The 22,709-nt window shown below is 41.1% G+C and overlaps 2 protein-coding genes across 2 annotated transcripts in view; both read right to left on the bottom strand.

The window, feature by feature from the left end:
* ap1s1 (adaptor related protein complex 1 subunit sigma 1) overlaps positions 1 to 12,323 on the bottom strand; it is a 37,953-nt gene extending 25,630 nt beyond the window's left edge. The window contains exon 1 of the mRNA XM_084344679.1: positions 12,156 to 12,323. Within this exon, the coding sequence (XP_084200805.1) occupies positions 12,156 to 12,158 (3 nt within the window). The 5' untranslated portion in view covers positions 12,159 to 12,323. The remainder of the gene's footprint in view (positions 1 to 12,155) is intronic.
* A 1,027-nt stretch (positions 12,324 to 13,350) lies between these two features.
* serpine1 (serpin peptidase inhibitor, clade E (nexin, plasminogen activator inhibitor type 1), member 1) lies at positions 13,351 to 19,789 on the bottom strand. Its single transcript, XM_084344237.1, has 9 exons — positions 19,706 to 19,789; positions 18,540 to 18,777; positions 16,564 to 16,788; positions 16,227 to 16,421; positions 15,916 to 16,114; positions 15,306 to 15,406; positions 14,986 to 15,072; positions 13,999 to 14,082; positions 13,351 to 13,894 (listed from the first exon to the last, which is right to left on the bottom strand). The coding sequence occupies exons 2-9, from the start codon at positions 18,775 to 18,777 to the stop codon at positions 13,848 to 13,850; spliced, it is 1,176 nt and encodes a 391-aa protein (XP_084200363.1). The 5' UTR covers positions 19,706 to 19,789; the 3' UTR covers positions 13,351 to 13,847.
* Between the last annotated feature and the right edge of the window lie 2,920 nt (positions 19,790 to 22,709).

The raw sequence follows: 22,709 nt of genomic DNA on the forward strand, positions 1-22,709 counted from the left end.
CACTTAGCAATGATTACGGATTTGATGTGAAGTTATTTTATATAAGCATGCAGTTATAAGAGATCTAGATGGATGAACACGGCATCTTTATTGTTAAGAAAATGAAACTTTGATAACTAAATCAAGCCATTTAAGGAACATAACAGCATTATTTGTACCCTTGAATGAAAAAAAGTCTGCGCTCCTGACTCAGGGCTTTCATGCATTTCCAAAAGTGGACCTTCTTCAAACAAGTCAGTTGACCTACGGATGAAGATTTTAAGGAGGGTCGAGACATCGTTTTCATCCATAAGGTCATTGTGAGCGTTCATAACGGTCAAATGTGTTAGTCTCTCCTGCGTCATGGTGTTGCGCAGCCAGGTTTTCAGCTTGCACAAGGCTGAGAAAGAGCGCTCGGATGCCGCAACAGATATTGGCAGGGCCAGACACAACATCCTGGATGGTGCTAGCTTCTTGTCCCCTACACACATCCCTCAGTATGTCCAGCTCAAGGCTTAGCCGCTCTCGTGGAAAGGGGGTCAGTTCCGGGGAACCCACATCCACTCGTTTCCCCTGAGCCGCCTCAAGAACTGCCTGCTCTCGCCCTGCAGCTATGCGGAGTCCCTCCTGATCAAATTGCGCTCCACTTCGGAGCGCACCAGGTCCATATGCAGCCTGACTCCATACAGTAGCCTATGCCAGATGCCTAGGCTACTGTATGTAGTCAGGCAGGCTGCACATCAAAAGCTTAGATCTATGCATTAATTATATGAAAGAGATAAATGTAAGTCAGACAAATTGAGTTTAAATTCAGGTTCTTTATTTTTTTAAAGCGTAATGCAGTGTGTAGGGAGGCTGATGGGGTGCGGGGGGGCGGATGGGAGGGGGTGCGGCCGCACCCCCCGCACCCCTAGTTCCGACGTCTATGGGTATGACGCGACACTCTTTGCACACCTGGATTTGGGGATTTTCTTCCATTCTTCTCTGCTTATCCTCTCAAGCTCTGTCATGTTCCCTGGGACCCACTCAAATGACAACCTGTGGTTCCTGAGGACTCACTAGCCCCATTCACACTGCCCTTTGAGTGCGGGGATCCTGCGCCAATTCTCCGCATCTTCCTCTGTGTGAAAGTTTCAGATGCAGTGAGGGGTGAAAGTTCGAACCGTTGGCCATGCGAATGGATATGCAGGCCTTGTGGAGCGGGGACGTGTCGATCTGATGGTGTTCGCAGTCTGACAGCTAAACAGATCCTTCACTCATCAAATACAAGAGAAATGACCCACAAATAGAGGTGTGCATCTTCACTGCCCCCACGATTCGATTACGATTCACCAGTCTACGATGCGATTCGATTCGATTATACGATGCATCTTCTTGATGCATCTCGATGCATTACATCCTCAATTTTCTAATTACCACACATGGCTTTTTCATCAATTAATACAAACAGTCAGATAAATATGAACTCTTTATTTAGAAAGCTGCTTTAAAATTCAGATGTAAACAAATGTCACATGTTTTGTTACATTAAGTTGTAAAGAAAAATAAAATTATAGGCCAAGCCTACCAACAACGTGTGAAAATTTTAATTCCTCAAAAATGAAGTGTTCTGTAAATTAAAGTGCAAAAAAATTAATTTTTCCACAATACAGCAGCTCCAAGCGCACTCCCTGAACGTGGCAAACATGACTCTCGGAGTCTGAACAAGACTTCAAGACTTCAAGACACTTTATTGTCATTTCTTACAAATGTATGTTCATACATAGGCTGAAAGCATCCTGGTGGATCTGCAGCAGATGCGCCTGTACCTCTTCCCGGACGGCAGGAGGGAAAACAGTCCATGAGAGGGGTGATGAGGGTCCCTAATGATGGCGGCAGCTCTGTGGATGCAGCGCTGCTTGTAGATCTCCTTCAGGAAGGGCAGAGGGGCCCCAATGATTCTGCTGGCTGTTTTCACTCTCCGGTTGAGCTGCTGTTGTTCGTATGCCTTGCAGCTCCCAAACCAGGAAGTGAAACTGTATGTGAGAATGCTTTCAATGGTGCCCCTGTAAAAGGTGGTGAGGTGAGAAGTGGGCCTGAGCCTCCGGAGGGGGTAGAGGCGCCTCTGGGCTTTTTTGATGACCGCTGAGGTGATTGTGGAGAAGGTCAGGTCATCAGCTAGATGGACACCCAGGAACTTGACATTCCTGACCCTCTCCACAGCAGCACCATGGATGTTTATTGGTGCATGTTGTCTGCCACCCCTCCGGAAATCAATCACAATCTCCTTCATTTTGTCCACATTGAGGACAAGGTTGTGGGATTCACACCATGCAGTGAGCAGCTCCACCTCCCTCCTGTACACAGACTCATCATTGTCACTGACGAGCCCCACCACTGTTGAGTCGTCAGCGTACTTGATGATGTGGTTGGTACTGTGTCTGGTGTCTTGTAGTCGGTAAGGTTCTGGAACCCTTGCCACAAAGACGTGGGTCTTTGTCACTCATGAAGTGGCTGTTAAGTTTTTGTGCATACAGCCTCTTTGCTTCTCTGATCCCCCAGGACAGGTTCTTCCTTGCCACACTATATGCTGCCATATCACCCGCTTTAAAAGCTGCATTTCGGGCTCTCAACAATGAGCAGACCTCCCCGGTTAGCCATGGTTTCTGGTTGGCACGCCTCTTTATTGTTTTGACCACTGTGACATCATCAATGACACTGTCATGTGTTGCAGCTTCTCTGAAAATGTACCACTGTGTGCTTTCCAAACAGTCTTGCAGTGCTGCTGTGGCTTCCTGTGGCCACGTTCTGATCTCTCTGACCACTGGCCTGTCCTGCTTCACCCTCGGTTTGTATGCTGGTGTTAGCATGACAGCCAGGTGATCAGAGCTACCAACATGAGGAAGGGGGGCGGCTCTGTAAGAGTCTTTGATGTTTGTGTACACCAGGTCTAATGTGTTTTCCCTCCTTGTTGCAATCTTCACATGTTGGTAGAATTTGGGCATGACAGATTTGAGACTTGCCTGATTGAAATCTCCGGCTATGATGAAAAAGGAGTCAGGGTAATCTGTCTGTGTCTCGCTGATGTCAGTATAGAGCTCTGCCATAGCCTCCTTGCCGTTTGCGCTCGGTGGTAAATAGACAGCCGTTATGATGACTGCTGTCAGCTCCCGCAGCGTGTAGAATGGTCGGCATTTTACAGTCATGAACTCTATGTTTGATGAGCAGTGAATAGAAACCACCACTGAATCCTGGCACCACGATTTGTTGATGTAAACTGCCAGGCCGCCTCCTCTCTGTTTGCCGGTTAGCAAGGTTACTCGGTCCGCCCGGTGCAGTGTTAAACCCTCCAGCTGGACCCCTGCGTCCGCCATGTTTTCGTTCAGCAATGTCTCCGTGAAAACTGACACACAGCAGTTCCTCACGTTGCGTTATTGTCAGTAGAACACACATTAGCCAGCAGAAGTGTGGGCACTGCCGGCTTGTGTGGATTAGCGATTAGTCTAGCGTGCACTCCTCCGCGCTTGCCCCACTTCCGCGTACTGTCACACCGCTTGCGGCATGTCATCACCGGCGTTACTGCCCGTGCGACCACGGATCTTGCTCGTTGCAGTAGTCCGAGCTCGCCCAACACGCTCACCAGGTGTTTGTCGCAACAAGAGACTGTTACGGACTTCCATGAGAAACTGTCGCTCATACACACATCGTTCTTTCATACAGTTTACATCCATACTATTTACACATGATCACACTGCCATATCGCTAAGAGAGGCCGCCGCAGACGCATCGGTTGCAACACTTGAGTGATGCTCTGCACTTCCCTTCTTTTCACATCTCCTCCTCCTCATCTACTCTCCTCTGAATCTAGCAAACATCCCCAACATGACTTTCGGAGTCCGAGCATGAACACAGTAGACAACAAGGCGGCTTACAATCCAAAATCTCTACAAATAGTAGCTATACAGGAACTTCCTGAATATGGCAAACATACAGACTCTTGGAGTCTGAACTCAGACACAGCAGACAAAAGTCAATCGGCCGCCACAGAAGTCCATGAATCACATGTGACTGCTACTCGGCAAGCTTCCCTCATTGAATTCATCACCTGAGCTTTTGTTTCTCTGTGCAACGCGGCACAGCCGTGTCTGCAATTGTTTGCTGAGATGGGATCTTGTACCGTGGTTCCAGGGTCTTAACCAGCTGGCGAAACCCGGCGTTCTTGACAACGTTATCAGGCCTTAAGTCCTTTGCTATGAAAGCTCCTACGCACCGAGTTATCCTCTGGGCTCTCTCTCGTCGATCTTTGGCTGGGCTGGGTCAGTAGTTTTCTTTCCATTGTGACCAGAGGCTAACATTAGCTCAGCGTGCCATTGGCTAATGTGGTTCGTCATATTAGTGGTGTTACCAAAGTATTTGATTTTAGCGTGGCAAGTTTTATAAATAGCATGGGTCTTGTCCAGTTGTCATCGCATCCCAGGAACTTCATAAAATCCGAATTGTTCCCAGATATCCGCTTTTAAGTTGTGTGGATTTTTTATCGTGCATCGACTACCCCTACAGCTCTCCTCCGCCACGTTAGATTAGGTTAGGGTTTACTATGCTCGCGCGCGTGTTCGTCCTTCACCCACAATGCAACTTGAACTTTTTTATTTTGAATTTAAAAATGGATTATGTGACGTTACTGCATCAATTCAGAATCGTCCCATTTAGCACCCCTACCCACAAAGCAATGTTACAGGACCAAAGAACAGTAACGTAGTAACTAGTAGTGTCTTTGGCAACTTATATGAGGAAAAGATATACCGCAGGTATATGTGGAAAAGTGTCTGTCCTCCTGTCTGTCATCCTGTCTGTCCTACCAACTTTTAGTCACATTTCTGCCCGAAAAACTGTGTCTGTCCCCGGCAAAAAACTTTAACTCACCAAGTGTTTGTCTCCTTCACTATTGTGTTGTTGTAGTTACTAGGGGTGCAACGGTACAGGTGGCTCACGTTACGGTCCGTACCTCAGTTTTTGTGTCACGATTTCGGTACGGGTTCGGTGCGGTTTCGATATGTGTTTTGTGTAGGGCCCGACCGATATCGATTTTTTGGGGCCGATGCCGATACCGATAATTAGGGGGAAAAAAATCCGATAACCGATTAATCGGCCGATTTTTTTTTTTATATAAAGTTTTAACATTTTATTAATTTAAGTAATATATCTACATATTTACTCGTTTTTTTTTTTAACAAATGGCTGCTTTTGAGCCTTTCAGACACTTCTACAAAGAATTAAAGGCAGAAAAATAATTTCAAATCCTTTTTATTGCTGAGTCAAGCAGCATATTAACATGACAACCATCCAACATTAGGCCTACAACAAGGCACCATTAGCTACTGCTCTTCACGCCGACAGGAAGACCAACTGATCATCTCAGTAATATACCACGGATTTATTATTTATCATGATCATTTATCAACTCGGACCAGAAAAGCGTTTTCAACTACTAACACAGCGGGGAACATCGTGAAGTGGGTTGAATTGAAACTTGTTGACTTATTGTTTATTTCACAAACTTGTTTATTTACCGTTGAGGCGGACCACTCTCCTCCGTGCGTCCCTGCCGCTGCCTGCTCCAGGTCAGTCACTCTGCTGTGGTGTGAGGTGGTTAGTGGACAGTGGATGGAGTTTGTCATGAGGTCGGTGCGCCCTCTACAGGATAAATAGCCTAATGTCGGGGATCTTTTCAAATGGGGGAACATTTTCAAAGTAAAACCAAATCTTATTCCCTGCATTTTATTTCTGAAAATATCGGCGACAATCGGCGAGTTTTGGCCGATTACCGATTAGTCTCAAATGGGCTATAATTGGCCGATTTAATCGGCTCGCCGATAAATCGGTCGGGCCCTAGTTTTGTGCATAAAGAGACATTTCATTTCTCTCAAATGATTTATTTATTTTGCTTCTCAGAACAAGTTCCAAACAATTCCAGTGCTGAATAACATAATACTTCAAGTAAACAGTTAGTTACCAAGCACAACACTTCAATAAACTCAAATAGTACTGTAGACTTGCCTTTGTTTCCTTGCCTACTACTATTACACCATAGCATAAAATATGTATAAAAAATTAAAACACACAAAAATGTAAACAAAAAACACTGTTAAAGTGCATTTTAGACTTTACTTCTAGTGCACAGTCAAGTTACTTTCTGTTGCTCTCGAGGTCCAACTATCTGTAGTCAGTGCTAGGCTTTGTGTTTGAGCCAAATCTTTTTCAATGCCTTTGCGCGCTTTGTCATAGAGGTCGGGAATTATGACGTCGCTGAAATGTGTACGGCTGGGCACAACATAACGCGGGTCGAGCGTTTTCACAAAGTGGCGAAACCCCTCATCTTCGACCACAGAAAAGGGCTGCAAATCTTTGGCTATAAACACTCCCACTACTCGGGTTATTTTCTTGTATTTGTCCGAGGTGGCATGGTAGGTCTGTCGAAAAGCATTCTCTATGGACAGTTGTTGTTTTGTTGCCGTTACCTTTCCGGGGCGCTCGACTGTCCTGTGTTCAGAAAGCGTAATATCAGGATGGTTACGCTGGAGATGCTTGCCAATATTGCTTGTGTTTCCGTTTGAGTACAGGACATGTCTCAAGCAGCATTTACAGACTGTGGAGTTTGTTAACTGTTTTCACTCCCTCGTCGGTGTATTCAACAGCAAAACCAAAATGCGCCCACACCGACAATTAGAATAAACCTGGTGCTTCTTCAAACTGTTCTCTCTCAACTTCTCCGCTACCACTAGCTATGCCTGCTTGTTTTCTTTCATTTCCTGCTTCTATGAGCTGCAGCCAACCGGCCAAAGTGTGATAGGTTGGTCACTGTTTGTGAGCGGAGGCGATTGGACATTGACTTGCGGGGGCGGGCCTGCTGCCTTAAAGGCACACACGCTCACACACACACGCCTGTGTAACAGTAAAGCCCAATGCAAAATTATTAGAACATAAATCCCGCGGGACATAAAAGCGTATTGTCCCGTGCAGGTCGTACCGAACGGCTCGGTATTTTACCGAGTACCGTTGCATCCCTAGTAGTTACTGTCTTGAATAAAATCCCTGCGACGGTCAGACTTCAGTGAACTTTCCCCCAGAAAACAGCATCCCTCCCCACGAGTGAGAGAGTCAGACAGCGTCCTGTTTACTGATGGCGATTTCCATATCGCCACCACTTAAAATAGACAATGTCAGCAAAAACTAACACAAAACAAACATTCCACATCTTCATCACAGTTTTTAAACATGCAAGGGCCGCAGTTGTCCATCACGGCGCTATCGCAGTGCCTGACTGTGTCTGCATCCCAGAATGGAAGCAGAGGAAGAAAATAAACTTAAATTTTCCTCGAAGAAATGTCCTCAAATCCGAAGAGCTTTCAGGTGTCAGGTGTCCTGATATTTTAACAGGTGCAGTGGTGGACTGGCCATCTGGAAAACCGGAACAAATCCCAGTGAGCCACTGCGTTTTTGAGCTGGTCAGATGCTTTGGCTTACACCGGCCTGTCTTAGCTTTTCACAGGCCCTAGCACTTTATCAACCATTATCTCATATAACCAGGTTAAAAGTTCTACATGAATCAACCTCTATTGTAACTTTTTCAAGCTAGCAGCTATACCACTTTCCCTGGATGTACCTCACCAACTGTTTGGCAGGTAAGATCAACGTTTAATTTATTATAGGCTAAGGCTATGTGTTCAGTTAAAATTTGCTTGAGCTTACAAAACGACCCCACATGACAAATGTATTGTAGAACATTACCCAATTTTATTTCAGATAAATAAAATGGGTATATATAATAAACTAAAATCTTAATTCTGATTTTATAATAAAGACTAATAGGCTATTGCATTTGTGATTTCACCGTGTCTCTTCATTTTTTATTTTTTTTGTCGTATGGCATGGCTCTGGAGAACTGGTCTGTTGCTGTTGCGTAGGTATCACACTAGGGCTGGGCGATAAAACGATCTTCATCATTTTCATGATAAATTTCGCTAGTTATTTTTGAGTCTGTTTTCCTTTACCTAGACAACACTACATCAACAGCCAATCGCACAGCAGAGAAACAAATGTATGTGGTTGATGCATGTTTCCGGCCCCTCCCAGTCACAACAACTCAGAATGACGGTGACCACCTGTGTGTCTAGCCGACACAAGAAAAGAAGCGGTCCGACTAGCAAAACAGAGTGCGAGGAAACTGACAAAGATGAAGAAATTGTACCGAAGAAAGGTCATACCACTTTGGTTATTTGAAAATAGTTACCTGAAGTCTGACAAAGGACAGACCACCATCAGGTGCAAAATGTATCGGTGACCAGTCCTCAGCAGAACTGGAAACACCACCAGCCTCTTCCATCATCTCCAAAAGCATGAGTTAGCGCTATCATGCTAGTGTCAGCCTCCCCGCAAGTAGCCAAACAGCCCAGCCCCACTGCTTCTACTAGTCAAACTTCAGTTTGACAACCAACAGGTTCCGCTGCTTTTTCAGCCATCACCCCATATGAGAAGAAACCAAAGCGACACAAAGACATAACCAGCGCAATTACGTACAGTATCGCTAAAGATATGATGCCTATAAGCACGGTTGAAAAATCAGCTCTACGCAGAGTGAAGGGTAAAGTTGGAGGAGCAGCTCAGAGATGTCACTGCTGATATGTGGTCTGGTCGCACGTCTGAACCACATCAGGTCTTACAGAACAGGAGGCATTACAGCTGAACTGAACAACTACCTGCAAGCTCAAGAATGTGCAATATTCAAAGAATACAGTAGCATGTCATCCTCAACCTTTTTATTTTATTTTCTTTAATCAATGTTCAGTTCAGTATAGTACCTCTAAAATGTTTGAGACACATTTGAAACAAGCAATTTGTTGTACATAATCATCATTTTATCCAGTGTTAACATAAAGCCATTTGTTTGGCTGGTTCTGTTGGGAACCAGCCAACCAAATGAAGGAAAATACTTAAAACTGTCAATTCAACATTATTATTGTTAAATATACTGTATATCGTCATAATTATCGACTTCGATCAATATAAAAAAACATATTGTGATAACAGTTTTGGCCATATCGCCCAGCCCTATATCACACTGTTTGTTTTAGGGGGACCACCAGCATTTGCTTGAGTCTGGGACTGGTAATAAGATTAGTGGTATTACCTGATTTTTGTGGGAACACGCTTTCGACACAGTTTGCAGCGCACACTACTCTGTTTCGTGTTGGAAACCCATCTTTTCAACAATTTCCGTTGGGTCCTCTTTTTTAGTTAATGAGTTAACATTTTCTGTTGTCATTTTTTCTTTTATCTCGCTCCCTCTCCTGACGTACTGATGTTCACGACTGCAGTAGCACAGACATTAACACCTGTGGTGCTGCCGGCTGTTTCTCCCACACACTGTGCTGTGTGCGTCAATTAGGGCTTTGACATTTGCCCAAAAAATCATATTCGAACTTCGTTTGTTTATTAATATTAATATTCGAATACATTCGAATATTTATTGATAATATTTTGATCATTAAATGCCTCCAGTAAGACCTATATTAGTATCAAAAGAAAGTCGTTTTTCTGTTGTTCTATGTTCTGTCCACCAGAGGGCAGTGTATCAATCAATAGACAGAAAAGTGTTGACAGGTGGGCTCAAGTTGCTGGTCGTGGAGTGGTCGATAAGTTTAGTCTTACATATTTTACAAATAACTTTGTCCTTTCTCATTATTTTTCCTTGTTTCAGGAAACCAAAGAAGCGCCACACATTACTCCTTAAATTTTCCGGCGTGTATAGTTCTCCTTCCGCACTCGCAGCCTTTTGCTCCGCCATTGTTTTTCTGTGAAAGAGTGTAAACAGGCGTCAGGCGCTAATGACGTGATAACGTACAGAAGCCCCAGGTGATCAATGCTCATGAGCTCGCGTTTCACAAAACAGGCTGAAAAAAGCCTCGAATCTGGATTGAAAACTACGTTTTCAGGTAAACACATTTACCAAAAATAATGCTTATTATAGGTTCGAATATTTAGAAGCTGCCCGATATTCGTTCGAATATCTTTTTTTTTTTAATATTCGAATTATATTCGAATACCGAAGTTCGATGTCAAAGCCCTAGCGTCAATCTAACCTGACATGGCTGTAACTCTATTCCAGCCACACAATAGCATTCAGCATGGTGCTATTCTCATTATCATTGGCTTTTTGTGTTGTCTGTCAAAATATGGATGGAATGAGTTCTATGGACGTTATCGACCATGTCTTATATTTCTATCGAAAAAGTTATTTTGCGATAATTATCATTACTGTTTTATCACCCAGCCCTAGGAAAATGTTAAAATTTTCCAGGACAACACAAGATTTTCCAGGATATTTTGCTTTTCTCTCATTTTCCATGTGTTTTCCATGACTGAAATATTTGTCAACTGTTTTCAAGGTTTTCAAAGACACGTGGGAACCCTGTTGGAGTATGGGGAAGTGGTAATCACTGAACAGGTGTGTTGCTTACCAGTGGAAGCACAAAGTATTTTGACCGTCATCGTCAGGGGTAGTCTGGCCGACCATTCAGCCTTTGTTTGTTAGCATGTAAGTTATTACAGATTTAAGTGCATGTAGATCGATGCAGGCTACATGGCGAATGGACCTGATGATGCACAAATAAACATGCTTGAGTATGGCGATTTTGAATTCAACCGACCTGCTCTACTGTACAAAGACGACGCATCAATTAGGCAAGTCCCGGTAGGTTTTTTGGTTTTTGTCAATTCTAGTCACTACATACGGTTTGTTGTGATGTTCTCTCCACACATGCACAAACTTGTACTGCAGGAAACAACAAACACAGTAAACCTACATAAATTGTTTATAGCTTACTGTACAGGAGCAATTTATTCATAGGTAAAAACTTGAGGCAACCATGAAAATCTACACATACTGCATTGACTCTGGGATGATTACAGCTTTAATAAAACTCTAAACTCACTCAATTGTAACACAACTGTATCAACTAGTTTTCTTTACTTACATCTGCCTAAAACCAGTCTTGCACTGTCTATGTTCTCTATGACAAAGAGAAAATGAGGGAGGTGTGGTTCCTGTTTGTTTTACAGCAGCAGGATACTTGGAAGGAACATTAATCTGAGGAGCTTTTTCAGTCTATTTGTTAAGAGCAAAGAAGTTCAGTGTGTTGTAACTGACTGACTAAAGTAACTGTTCAACAGTTTGTCCTACTGTTTTGAATGTGGACTGCAAAAAGCTCTATGAGATACATTACATTAGGGGTCGACCGAAGAAAAAAATTTCAGGGCTGATACTAATACCGATTATTAGTAATCAAGGAGACTGATTCCTTACGAGAAGCATCTACCTGAAACGGGTAGTATTATTTGTTACATGCCAAGGTGAATGCAATACACTTCTGCACAAATCCACGCAATTGCTAGATCAAGATCTTTATAACAGAAGGTGGTGGTGCCAACATCGATCCACAGGGGCTGCCAGGATCACAGAATAATGACAGTTTCTCGTAGCTTCTTTAAATTGAAAACAGCCAAGAGGTGTAGTTTCACCAACTTAGAAAATTACCGTTAATTAGCCACATCTAAGGTTATTTGCCAGCCACAGATGTCATTATAGTCGGTTAAAATAAAGAGCATTATTGTTATTTACATATACTATATGGACACATGCTTTTGTGTAGTGTACCCATAAATTCAAACAGTGGTTAAAGATAAAATAAGATGAATTATAATTAAGTCCTTACTTCATATTAAAGCTGTAGGATGGGGAAGTAATTAGAAAAAGGCAGCTGAATAACAGTCATCTTGCTAACTGTCACCTCCATTGTTTAAACAGAATACAACCTGCGGCTAAACTCATTTCCTACGACGATGAAGCAATTATTCAAATTTAAAGTTTTGTCTCTGACATGTTCAATTTTAACATTACTAAATGTCATTTCGATACAGCTTACTTGGTACAACCCGTTTGAAATACCTAGATTGTGACAGATACACAGCACTGTTTCACGCCTTATGCAGTTATTTGGCCTGTTAGCTTGCAAGCTATGCTGACAGAAGCCAGGTGAAGGTAGCGCAGGTGGACACTTCCTGAAATCATACACCTTGCTAGCGTTAGCTTAGCACCTAGCTCCTGCCTCTTCTAAAGCGAAAGAGAAGCAGTAACTTACCATTTCGTCGGATAGTATAAGCTACTGCGACGTGAAAAACGAACTCTCTGTCTAAGCTGTCCAGTCCACCGTAAACGAATACACCGGAGCTAACGTTTACAGTCCATGTCTGTATCAGATACTGTACCCCTGAACCTAAACTGAGCCAAGCCTCTGTCACAGTGAGCAGTTCCGCCTCTGGTGAGCATGCGCAAACTTTAAATTTTTTGCCCTGAATTTTGCCTATCAGGTACGATGTGCACAAAAACCATGCACAGGCTTGCGCCTTTTCCTATGCATTAACTGTTAAAAAAAGGAGAACGCAATGCGATCACTCAACCTTAATGACATTGGCTCATTTTTACAATGCATATGAAGTCGAGTTTTGGAGGAAGGTGAAGTTCCACAGGGTCATGACGTCAATGATTATTCAAAGGGCTTTTGTTTTGTCTTTATGTAAAAAAGCCATGTTACTAAACTTGAACATGAACAAGAATGGAATTTGAATATCAGAATTGTACTTATTATATTATTATATATTATTATTATATTGTTAAAATACCAACACTTGTAAAAGAGTTACTCTATAGGCCTGAAAGCACTCTGTGGTGCGGACCGCAGTCTATTTTAAACTGAATTTAAATATCCCCCCAGACATGTTTTAAGACACAAAATCAGCTTCGAGTAATATTTTTGTGTCTGATACAGCGCAATTTGCGTAGCCCACCACAATTGACTGATATCCATCTAATTCTTGTAAGATCAACTTCTGGATGATGGAAGATGAGCAAAAGATGGGACATTTTCCTCCTTCAGCAAATTAATTTGAAACAGCCTTCAAGTGTCTTACTCCGCAAATACATCATTCTGCACTGTGAAAGTCAAATATCTAAGGGTAATAATATGCAAAACACATTTTTGTGTTGAGTGGGACTTGATAGTGTCAGTTTGTCATTGTTTGTTTATAATCCTATTATTTCCTGGGGAAAATTACAGATTTTACCTTCATTACCTATAAATAATCTGATGAAAATATAGATAGTGCTGCAAGTTTATAACATGATATTTAATCAGGCCTTTTTTCAGTGTGTGTGTATATGATTGCCAGCTCTTCAATACATCATATTATTTTAAATTAGGGAAGGCATGACTTTTGGCTGTTTGGACACAAGAGGTCAGTGTATACCACAAATCTCAACATCACAGAGACAATAGCTTAAAAACATAGTATTTTAATAAATATAAATACTGCAAAATACAAATGTATGACGATAACAAAAATAAACATTACCATTGTAAAAATAGATAAAAAATACATTTTTTAAACATATGCAGCCACCAGTGTGTCTGTAGAAACATCTCTCTTTGTGAAGTGCATTGGTGCTTGTTGTGTCAGACAACAGTACACAACTTAAGTACTTTCCTTCATATTTCATAATCATGTCTTGTCAACCACAAATATTCAGAGAAATAAATCAACAGCATAAACATAACCATGCAAAATATCTCAGTCAATCATGATTCTATACTGTTAAACCTGCGTCACTTCTTCTGTCTTGTTTTATCAAACATATAAATAAACTTTTTAGTGAGTCAAGTCTGTAGAATCAGAAGAAGTCATATGAACTTTGTATGTCTGGTGTATGGTCATCATGTGCCATATGAGCAGCAGTAGTCAGACACAGTGGAATGAAGGCATGTCTTCAGTGTGGCTTAATGTTGTTGAGGCTGGTTGAACTGACCCATGAACAGAACAGCACCTGAACACAGGAAGGTAAACATTAGACACACCAAACCACTTTACCTGGAGTTCTCCGTTGAATGTGAAAATGGGATTTCAAATTAAATGTAACAAGAGTGTTACCTGTGCGTTTTTGCTGGATGAGGAAGAGGAAGGGTCGGTCCAGAGTAATCTCTTCCACTGCCATACGAGAAAACATCACAGCAGCTAAAAGAGGGGAGAAATGAAAAAGCAGGTCAGTGTCAGTGCAAAATGTAGCTGTGGGCTTAGCTGTAATTTGATTTAACACAAACTACATTATGTGCCATATATGCATAATATTATCTAAAATAATAAAAGTCTATATTTGCTTTACAACAAAGGGTTACCAATGTAGTAATTATCACTGCCTATGGAGCAACTTCTGTCCCCAGGTCGTGAGACTCCATAATTCATCCTTCCACACTCCTCCGAATTATTGTTTTGTTTTGTTTCATATTGATTGTCCTATGTAGCATAAATGCACTTAAACTAAATTTCATTTTGCAACCTGGCTTGTAAAATGACTAATATTAACCATGAACCTAAAATGTTAGTACATGATATAGATTTAATTATTATGGCTTTACAACACAAGGTTATATGATGAATTGTAGCTTGAAGTCCCTTTATCCATCTACCAAAAAAAAAATAAAAAATTATATGGATGGATTGATAATAAACTCTTAAACACAATTTTACATTTGAGTGTCGAGGATGAGTTAAAACAAATATGGTTCCTTCGTTAAGGAGTACTAATTATCAGGAGTTTCTGGCTTTGACTACAGCTTTGCTTAAAGGATAATTCCAGTTTATTACAATTTTGTTCTTTCTTTTTTGTGTGGTTCTGGCCATCATTTTGTGTGCTTGTTGTGAGTCAGCAAATCACCTGGTAAGTGCAATGTCATTATTTCTAACAGAAATGATACTCAAGACCAAAAAAATAAAAATTTAAAAATGGGATAATCCATCAATAAGAGAATTAGTTAATTGTTTAAAGAGAGAATTTCCAATCCCTCAGGGAATTCTAAACTTTCCACTGACAGCCATGACTGATGACTTTCTGTGTGTGTGACTCAGTACTGAGCCTACCTGTTGCTGCTGCTCCCTTGGTTCCTTGCTCATTCACCTCAATCTTCACTCTCTGCAGGACTTTCGACACACACAGCCTCTCATCAGCTGGAGGGCAGAAACATGCACAAATTAGTTACATAGGTCATCTCAGTGCACCAAAGTTATTGTAGTTTTAGATTATTGAAGTTATTGTGGAAAATATTAATGTAATTTTAATTACATATAAAAACTAATCTGTTCAGATTTAAGGTGATTCTCCCCAACCTTTGTATTTGTACTTTGAACTTTTACCCCCAGAGAGGCTCTAACTAACTCTTATCCTACAGAGGGTAACTTACTGGTGATGCGTGTGAAGTCAGCAGTAGCCAGGTTGAACATGTCTCCCAGACCCATGTTAAGCAGAGTAGCTTTTAAATTCACCTCAGAGTTCAGAGTAAACCTGCAAAAACATACATAAGTCCTCAATTTCCATACTAGTTGCTTAAGGTAAGTAGCCACGTTTAAATCAATATGACACAAACAACCTTAAAACTACACTTGGTCTATGAGAAATTTAGAGCCTGACTTTTGGGCCAATGCCATTACCAATCGTAGGAAGTAAAAATCTGGATATAGATATATCCACCGATATGCACACATTTTTTTTTCAATGATCCCTCAAACATGGTTATCAAACACTTATGACAAAGATTTTTCACAAGCAGGATCTTTTACAGTTTAACAATAAAATGTACTGTTTGAAATGACATCAGTGCACTAAAACATTAATCTTCACTGGGAATTTGATAATTATAAATTACCCCATGCACCCTTTTTCTGCATTATAATCTCTCTAAAAAAGAAGAAAAAGTAATAACGGCGCATATAGGAAAACATATTGATACTGATATAGCTGTCATAGGCCAATATCAGCCAATAATAGCTAGTGTCTGAGCCTTTCTTTCTCACCTGGGCATGGCCAGCTGTCTCTTGACGTTCCTCAACTCAGCTCTCCACTGTTGAATTCTCTGGTTGCTTAAATCTGCGCTGAGCATGCTCAGTGGAACTTCAGGCTCAATAGGTGATACAAGGAGCATGCTCAGTGAGTTACCCTCGTATGGGACCTCAATGACATCATAGTCAATACCATCAGCCGTCACAAACTCACCTGAGGATTAAGGAGATGTATGTATTTTTCTCAGTAACACACAGATTATCTGTCATCTTTGAAATCTGGTATATAACAAAATATATGCATTGGGTCAGTGTGCTGAAGCTACCATAGTTGAAGCGGTTGGTGAGTCTCATCATGTGCACGGGCACAGAGCTTCCATTGGCACAGTGGAACATCCTCTCCTGTGTCATTTTGGGGTCAAAGGGAACCTTCCAGAGGCCCTGAAAATGGAGAGCGTTGAGAAGGACCAGGCGGGTCTCATCAGTCAGAGATCCAGGTACCAAGAACTCAGGGATGGCAGCTATTGAAGAAGATACAACAGAGGTCACAAAGGATTTAAGAGATAGAAGCAAAGAAAGCAGTGCAAAAGTTGATGGTGGTGGAAGAGAAGCTCTTTGGAGAATCCAACAGATGACATGCTGTAAGAGGGTCGGTGTGGGTACCTGCAGTGTGGTCTGAGACCCACGAGTTGATGATGCTAACTGCCTGGTCTGGATTGGTGAAGTCCACCTGGTGAGGGTGGGTCTGGAAGGCCTTGGCCAGGGCCCGGCGGAAACCCTTCTCCAGACTCATCTTCCTCTCCACCATAACCCCACAGGCTGTCTCCACCCCCTCCTCACTGGACATGTCCCGATGCAGGAGACGCTGTTGCCGAGACATCCCTCGCTCTGCAGTAGAGGTGAGAAGATTGTGTGGTTACACCAATAATACATCAATATGCTTTCCCCCCATGCTCCAGTCTACTGAATCCACAAATATATTTGTCCATAAATCACGTCACACCTCTGTACTGTCAGCTCACTTGCAACCTTCCTTGCAGGCAGGAAATCTTAGATGTCCAGTAAATTATTTTTACAAATGACTTTTAATTCGCTATTATGCTTAGAAGAAAGTTATTATTATAATATTAGGAAATAGATTAAAGTGGCAGTATGTGTATAACCTCATTAATATAATGTACTAATGTGCTTATTTCCAAGCTTATAGTGAGGCAATGCCCCGCCCCTTCTGGTATGCCCCATGGGACCTTACTTCAGAAAAAAATTATTTGTCTCTTGGCAAGAGACAGATACCCCTTTTCCATTGGTCAGAAATCCCACTTTAACCCACTAAGATCGGGCTTTTGTGTGCAACGGGAATGTGTAAACCACCCGGGTCAATTGACTCTGCAGTAGACACAGGTTTTTATCACCTCTGCTCGGCTTGGCTTTGAAATGTAAGACCCAGGTGAACGCGCAAAATTGAGAAGTAAGAAGTAATGAGAAGTAATGACCCGTTATCAACATCCGGTTTATTACTGGACTCAGTGTTGGAGACAGAGACCCGTTCAGTCCTATGAAAGCTGCTCAGTGGAGTTTTGAAGCCAAAAAGCTCAACGTCCTGGCTATGAAATACCTGGATCACAGACCAAGCCGGCTAACTTCCTGTTTAGCGCCCGGCTAACTTGAATGGGGATAAAATAATTTAATTGTGCGGCTCTTCTTGATTTTGCAAATGTTATTGGACTGAATGGCTCAAATTATGATACTGAAGCGAGTCATTTTGCGGGAGTTGTGACACTTGAAAGAATTGATCCACTGTTTTACAGATGCTTCTTTCACAATGAGTCTATTGTTGTTTTCTGTTACAATTGTTTCTGCTGCATTCGTGACGTGAACAGTCAGTGACGTACAATGTAACACTTCAGATAAAAATCAGAGACAGGCTGCTTTGCCTGCGGGAAGTGGGAATTGGGTCAATACGCCATTTTTAGCAGGTGTACCCTAATTTTGATGGAAAAGTGGTAAGAGAGAGCCAGTTCTTCAGTAAGCTCATTTACATGACCGGCTCTTCAAAGTTTTGGTGAGTCCGCAGTTGATCTGCTCTGTACATGCGACATCTATTGCATGTCTGTCCGTCCTGGGAGAGGGATCCCTCCTCTGTGGCTCTTCCTGAGGTTTCTTCCACATTTTTTTTCCCTGTTAAAAGGGCTTTTTTTTGGGGCAAGTTTTTCCTCACTCGAATCGAGGGTCGAAGGACAGAGGGTGTCGTCTCTGTACAGATTGTAAAGCCCTCTGAGGCAAACTGTGATTTGTGAATTTGGGCTATACAAATAAAATTTGATTTGATTTGATTTGATTTTATGGCAAACAAAGAATCATCTCTTAAACTGACAAACATCGTGTCTATAATGTGTGATTTATGGCACAATGCAAACAAGATCAAAAAGTTATTTGTCTCTTGCCATCGCTACCATTCATATTTTTTTCTGAAATAAGGTCCAGTGTTGGTCCAGTGGAAGGGGAGGGACTCCAGTTTATTATTACATTTTCTTTTCTTTTTTCTTTTGCCCTGTATACTGTTATTGTTTGGCTCTGCATTAGACACATTAACTAACAGAATCCTCAAATCATCTTCTTTTGATCAATGTATCACTCACCTTGCAGAGAAAAGCCCATAGCAGTTGATAAGGCCCTGCGGGTGTTTCCAGCAGCACCAAGCTGAGCCATGGCCAGGATGGTGGACACGCCGTATGGGGACAAGGCCACGTTCTTGTCCCCAGAGCTCTGGGCCAGCTGCGTGAAGACCTTCAGGCCAAAGTCATTTAGTTTATCCTGCAGAGAGCCCAGTCCCACGCCATTCAGGATAAGGAACAAGAAAACATACACGCAAAGCATCTTGGGAAAGAGAGAAAATAGGGGTAACAGGGTGTAAGTCTCATGGTGGCTTGATTCAGTGTGCAACAGGTAAACTTGAAATGTAACACCTAAATGTAAAACCTGCTCTAAATATTTTATTGAGGGAAAAAAAACCTATTTACTGAATGCACACTAGCATTCATGGCACCTTATCCCAAAGCAGAGCAAAATATGTTGGATGGATCCTATCAGGAAAAAAAGGTTGCCAAATATGTTCTTGATGTTGTGCAATGTTCTGTCTCTTATTAAGATATTGGGAGGAACTCTAGACAGCTCTCAGATGTTTTCAATCAAACTTTGTGAAAGGAAAGAAGGCAAGGGTTTTTTTTCTTTTCTTTTTTTAGCTTTCAGAAAACTAGTAAAAAGTAAACAATCGAAAATGCTCAAGGACTCAGTGATACAGGAAATGATTACACGCCAGTATTGTGAATGTGAACTGCACTGAGGTCATGTCTTGAGTACCTTTTAGGGGCATCTGAGCTTTTTGAGCAAACCAGGGAAATATAACTAGAATGTATCTTAAATCCTGGCTACAGCCATTGACTAAGGCTACCTCTGTTCCTATTTGACACACATAAACACTCTTAATGTTGTAATCCATAATTAAAAAATCGTATGTACTAATGTCTTACAACTGTTATTTGCATGTTTAGTTAACCCTGGTAATCTTAGTATTATGTTTCTGACAAATCACATTACTATAACAGTACTTTACTATAACAGATTAATCACATTAATGACATTGTGACATTTTTGTCTTGACTTTGTTGCTCTAAATTAAAAACTGGCAACGATTCCACTCCCTGTGGTTTTACATGATCATGTTATAAAATCTGCCTCTATTTTTACATAATTATATTTACAATTCTAATTTCTAAAGCTTTTTTGTCCAATTGATGTTTCTTACCTTTTGGTAGAAATGTGTCAGATCTAGGCGTACAGTAGGTCTCGTTTCAGCCTCAGTCTCCTTTGCTGCTACTGCCGCGGTTGCTGCTGCTTGAGTCTGAAGGACTAAATGAGTTTCTTTCTTTTTATAGTGTAGAGCTGCATGGTCTAAAGCCCGCCCCCCACCCACACACACACACACACACACACACACACACACACACACACACACACACACACACACACACACATACTCTCTCTCTCTCTCTCTCTCTCTCTCTCTCTCTCTCTCACACACACACACACACACACACACACACATACAGAAGTCATTTGAGACGATGATGTCATCTGACACTGTCTGGACAGGCTTCCTTTTTTTGAACACACATCCACAATCACTCACCCTCTTCTCTGTCTCTTTGCCCAAAAGCATGACAGAGCATATGGAAAGTCAGTTAACTGTTGTGTTTTCCCTGTCTCATTCAATCAGACACACACACACACACACACACACACACACACACACACACACACACACACTCATCACTCTGGCATGTGCAGGAAGGAAAGTTCTGTCATAAGTATTTTGTGATCTTGACATGAGCCAAACCCTTGTGATAATTGGTTAAAAATGTACTACAGTGTTTTCTTTCGAGTCAGAGAAAGATTTTTTAACTACAGGCCAGATACAATACAACAATGTATGAGTAGTGACAGTGAAATAAAAAAAGAAAATAGCTTATACTTGAAGTGAAAATGTACCATACTCCTGCCACTGTATAAGCAACCATATTAGGACAACAAACCTGTCTTAGAATAAGGGATATACTGTTTCCAAATCATTAGCAACGAAAAGAAGACCATCATATAATATTTTAAGAAATACAGATTTTGCACATTTCGTGCACTTTAAAGTACGCTCTCTCATTTACCAATACAAATGTAGAAAAATCTTATTTTGCATAACAATAATAAAGATTATATGTACATACTTAGGACGTGTCTTAAATTGTTATATTTAGGGAATATCTATTACCCTTAGAAAATTGTGTGTTGCTCTACTTACACATTATTCTCCATCATAACATGCATAACATAACAGTATATAAACAATATGTCACAGAACATGTGTCCTACTGTAAATAAACTATAAAGTGATTTTTTTAAGGTCAATCTTGACCTTGGAAATACTACTTAATAAAGCAAACCCACCTAAAGGTCCCTTTTTCCCAGAGCGTTAAATCATATTTTATAGCTGAACATTTTGGGCTGCTATAGTATTGGCACCTGCCATTATATTTGCTGTGGACATTCAAAATCACCAGATGCCACAAATTGGCCAAAATACCTTGACAAGCACTTTGAGTCATGCCAAGATATAAATGTTTCTGAGGATATCCACAATCTTCAGTGAATGACTCCTGAGTTCAGTGTCACTAGAAACTACTGAATCTAATGGCCTTTTTCCCAGGAGATCTACTCAACTCCATATTTACACTCTGCCAGTGCCACCCTCAAACTAAAAATGTAAGTTTACACACTGTACAGTCATTCTAATGACGCTCACTTGGAGGGCTTACACATCAAAATGCCAAATTTGGTCATGCCTTCCAGCATTCCTTATTCCACTACTCACCAAGCATGTGGTATGGACAGAGAGGGGAAATTAACACACTTTTTTCCAAGTCTGTCTGGAACGATAGATAAAACTGGGTTTACAAAGTGCTTTGACAGACAAAGCAAAAGCTACATACTCAGAAGGTAATGTGCCTCATGCAGGCCGCGATATACATAGAAATTTCCTCATGTTTTTGTTTTTATCCACAAATTGTTCTTATTTTGATTTCTAAGATTCACCATTGGTTTCTTATTTTTGCTCTTCTTTTCCTCGGTTGATTGTTCTAAGAAAAAAAAAAAATATATATATATACATGTAACAGCATAAAAGCATTTAGATGTAAGGAGGTTATAGTATGTCAGGGGTCTTCAGAAACAGCTTGTGCCCCTTGAGCTACATCACTGTCATGTGGAGCATCTGACCGGGACCTGTCAGTGCCTCCTTGTCTATTGCCACTACTGTATAAGTTCTGCTTCTTACAGCCTTCATACAACAGTCCAACTATCTGAGTTGGAGGGTGGTTGGGGTAGTTGGATGGATCATACAGTTGACTTTCCCTCAAGAGACCAGGATAAATGTCCAGTTTGTGACCAGGAATCAGGAAAGATTTGTTATAAAGTTATGTTATGAAAGTGAGTTAACATATGCAAAAGACGTAACTTTGTCACTTACGTAACATGATTATTTTAGTATTTAAGTGTGATCTTTTTCCAAACCTTGCAAGTTTTTGGTGCCTAAACTTTACCAAAACGTGACAACGTTAATAACAGTCCACAAGTCATAAAATTTCATAATATGTGAACTGTTGGTTAGCAAGCTTTTTGTCAATGTGACATGTCTAAACGTCTAAGTGAGAACATGTTGTTTCAAGAGATCTGTGTGATGTCTGTGTAGCAATGAAAAGAACATATAATTGATGCCAATCTAGGTTTTGAGATAGTCAATTTAAATGACATATTCTACTGTGTTAAAAGCTGCAGTGAAGAAAAAGAGGTTTGTTTTTTCCTGGGTCCTATGTTCAGTAACACACCTGCTGTCTTATAAAGACCAAAAATCAATGAAAAGGACAAACCAAGGCAATAAACAGAGATGACAAGATATAGGAACTAGACTGTCCTGATCTCATTGTCCTCTGCCTTTTATGTTTCTTCATGTCAAGACAACTGTGTCTCTGGGGCATATTTATAGGCCGGTTTACACTGTCTTGTACTTTGTACTTGCCTTGTTCCTTAAACTAATGGTTTAGCTCTGTGCCTTGGTGGCTATGTTTGAGTCTAGTTGCACTTTAATTGCATTGTTAAATGACATATTACAACAATTTTATTATCAAGCTTAAGAAGCTGCATTTACCACTAATAACTTGGAGATGTGAGTGCGTGAACAAACAAAACCACAGAATAACAGC

The sequence above is a fragment of the Pagrus pagrus genome (assembly GCF_965226575.1).
Source record: "Pagrus pagrus genome assembly, chromosome: 22".
NCBI classification, from domain to species: Eukaryota; Metazoa; Chordata; class Actinopteri; order Spariformes; family Sparidae; genus Pagrus; species Pagrus pagrus.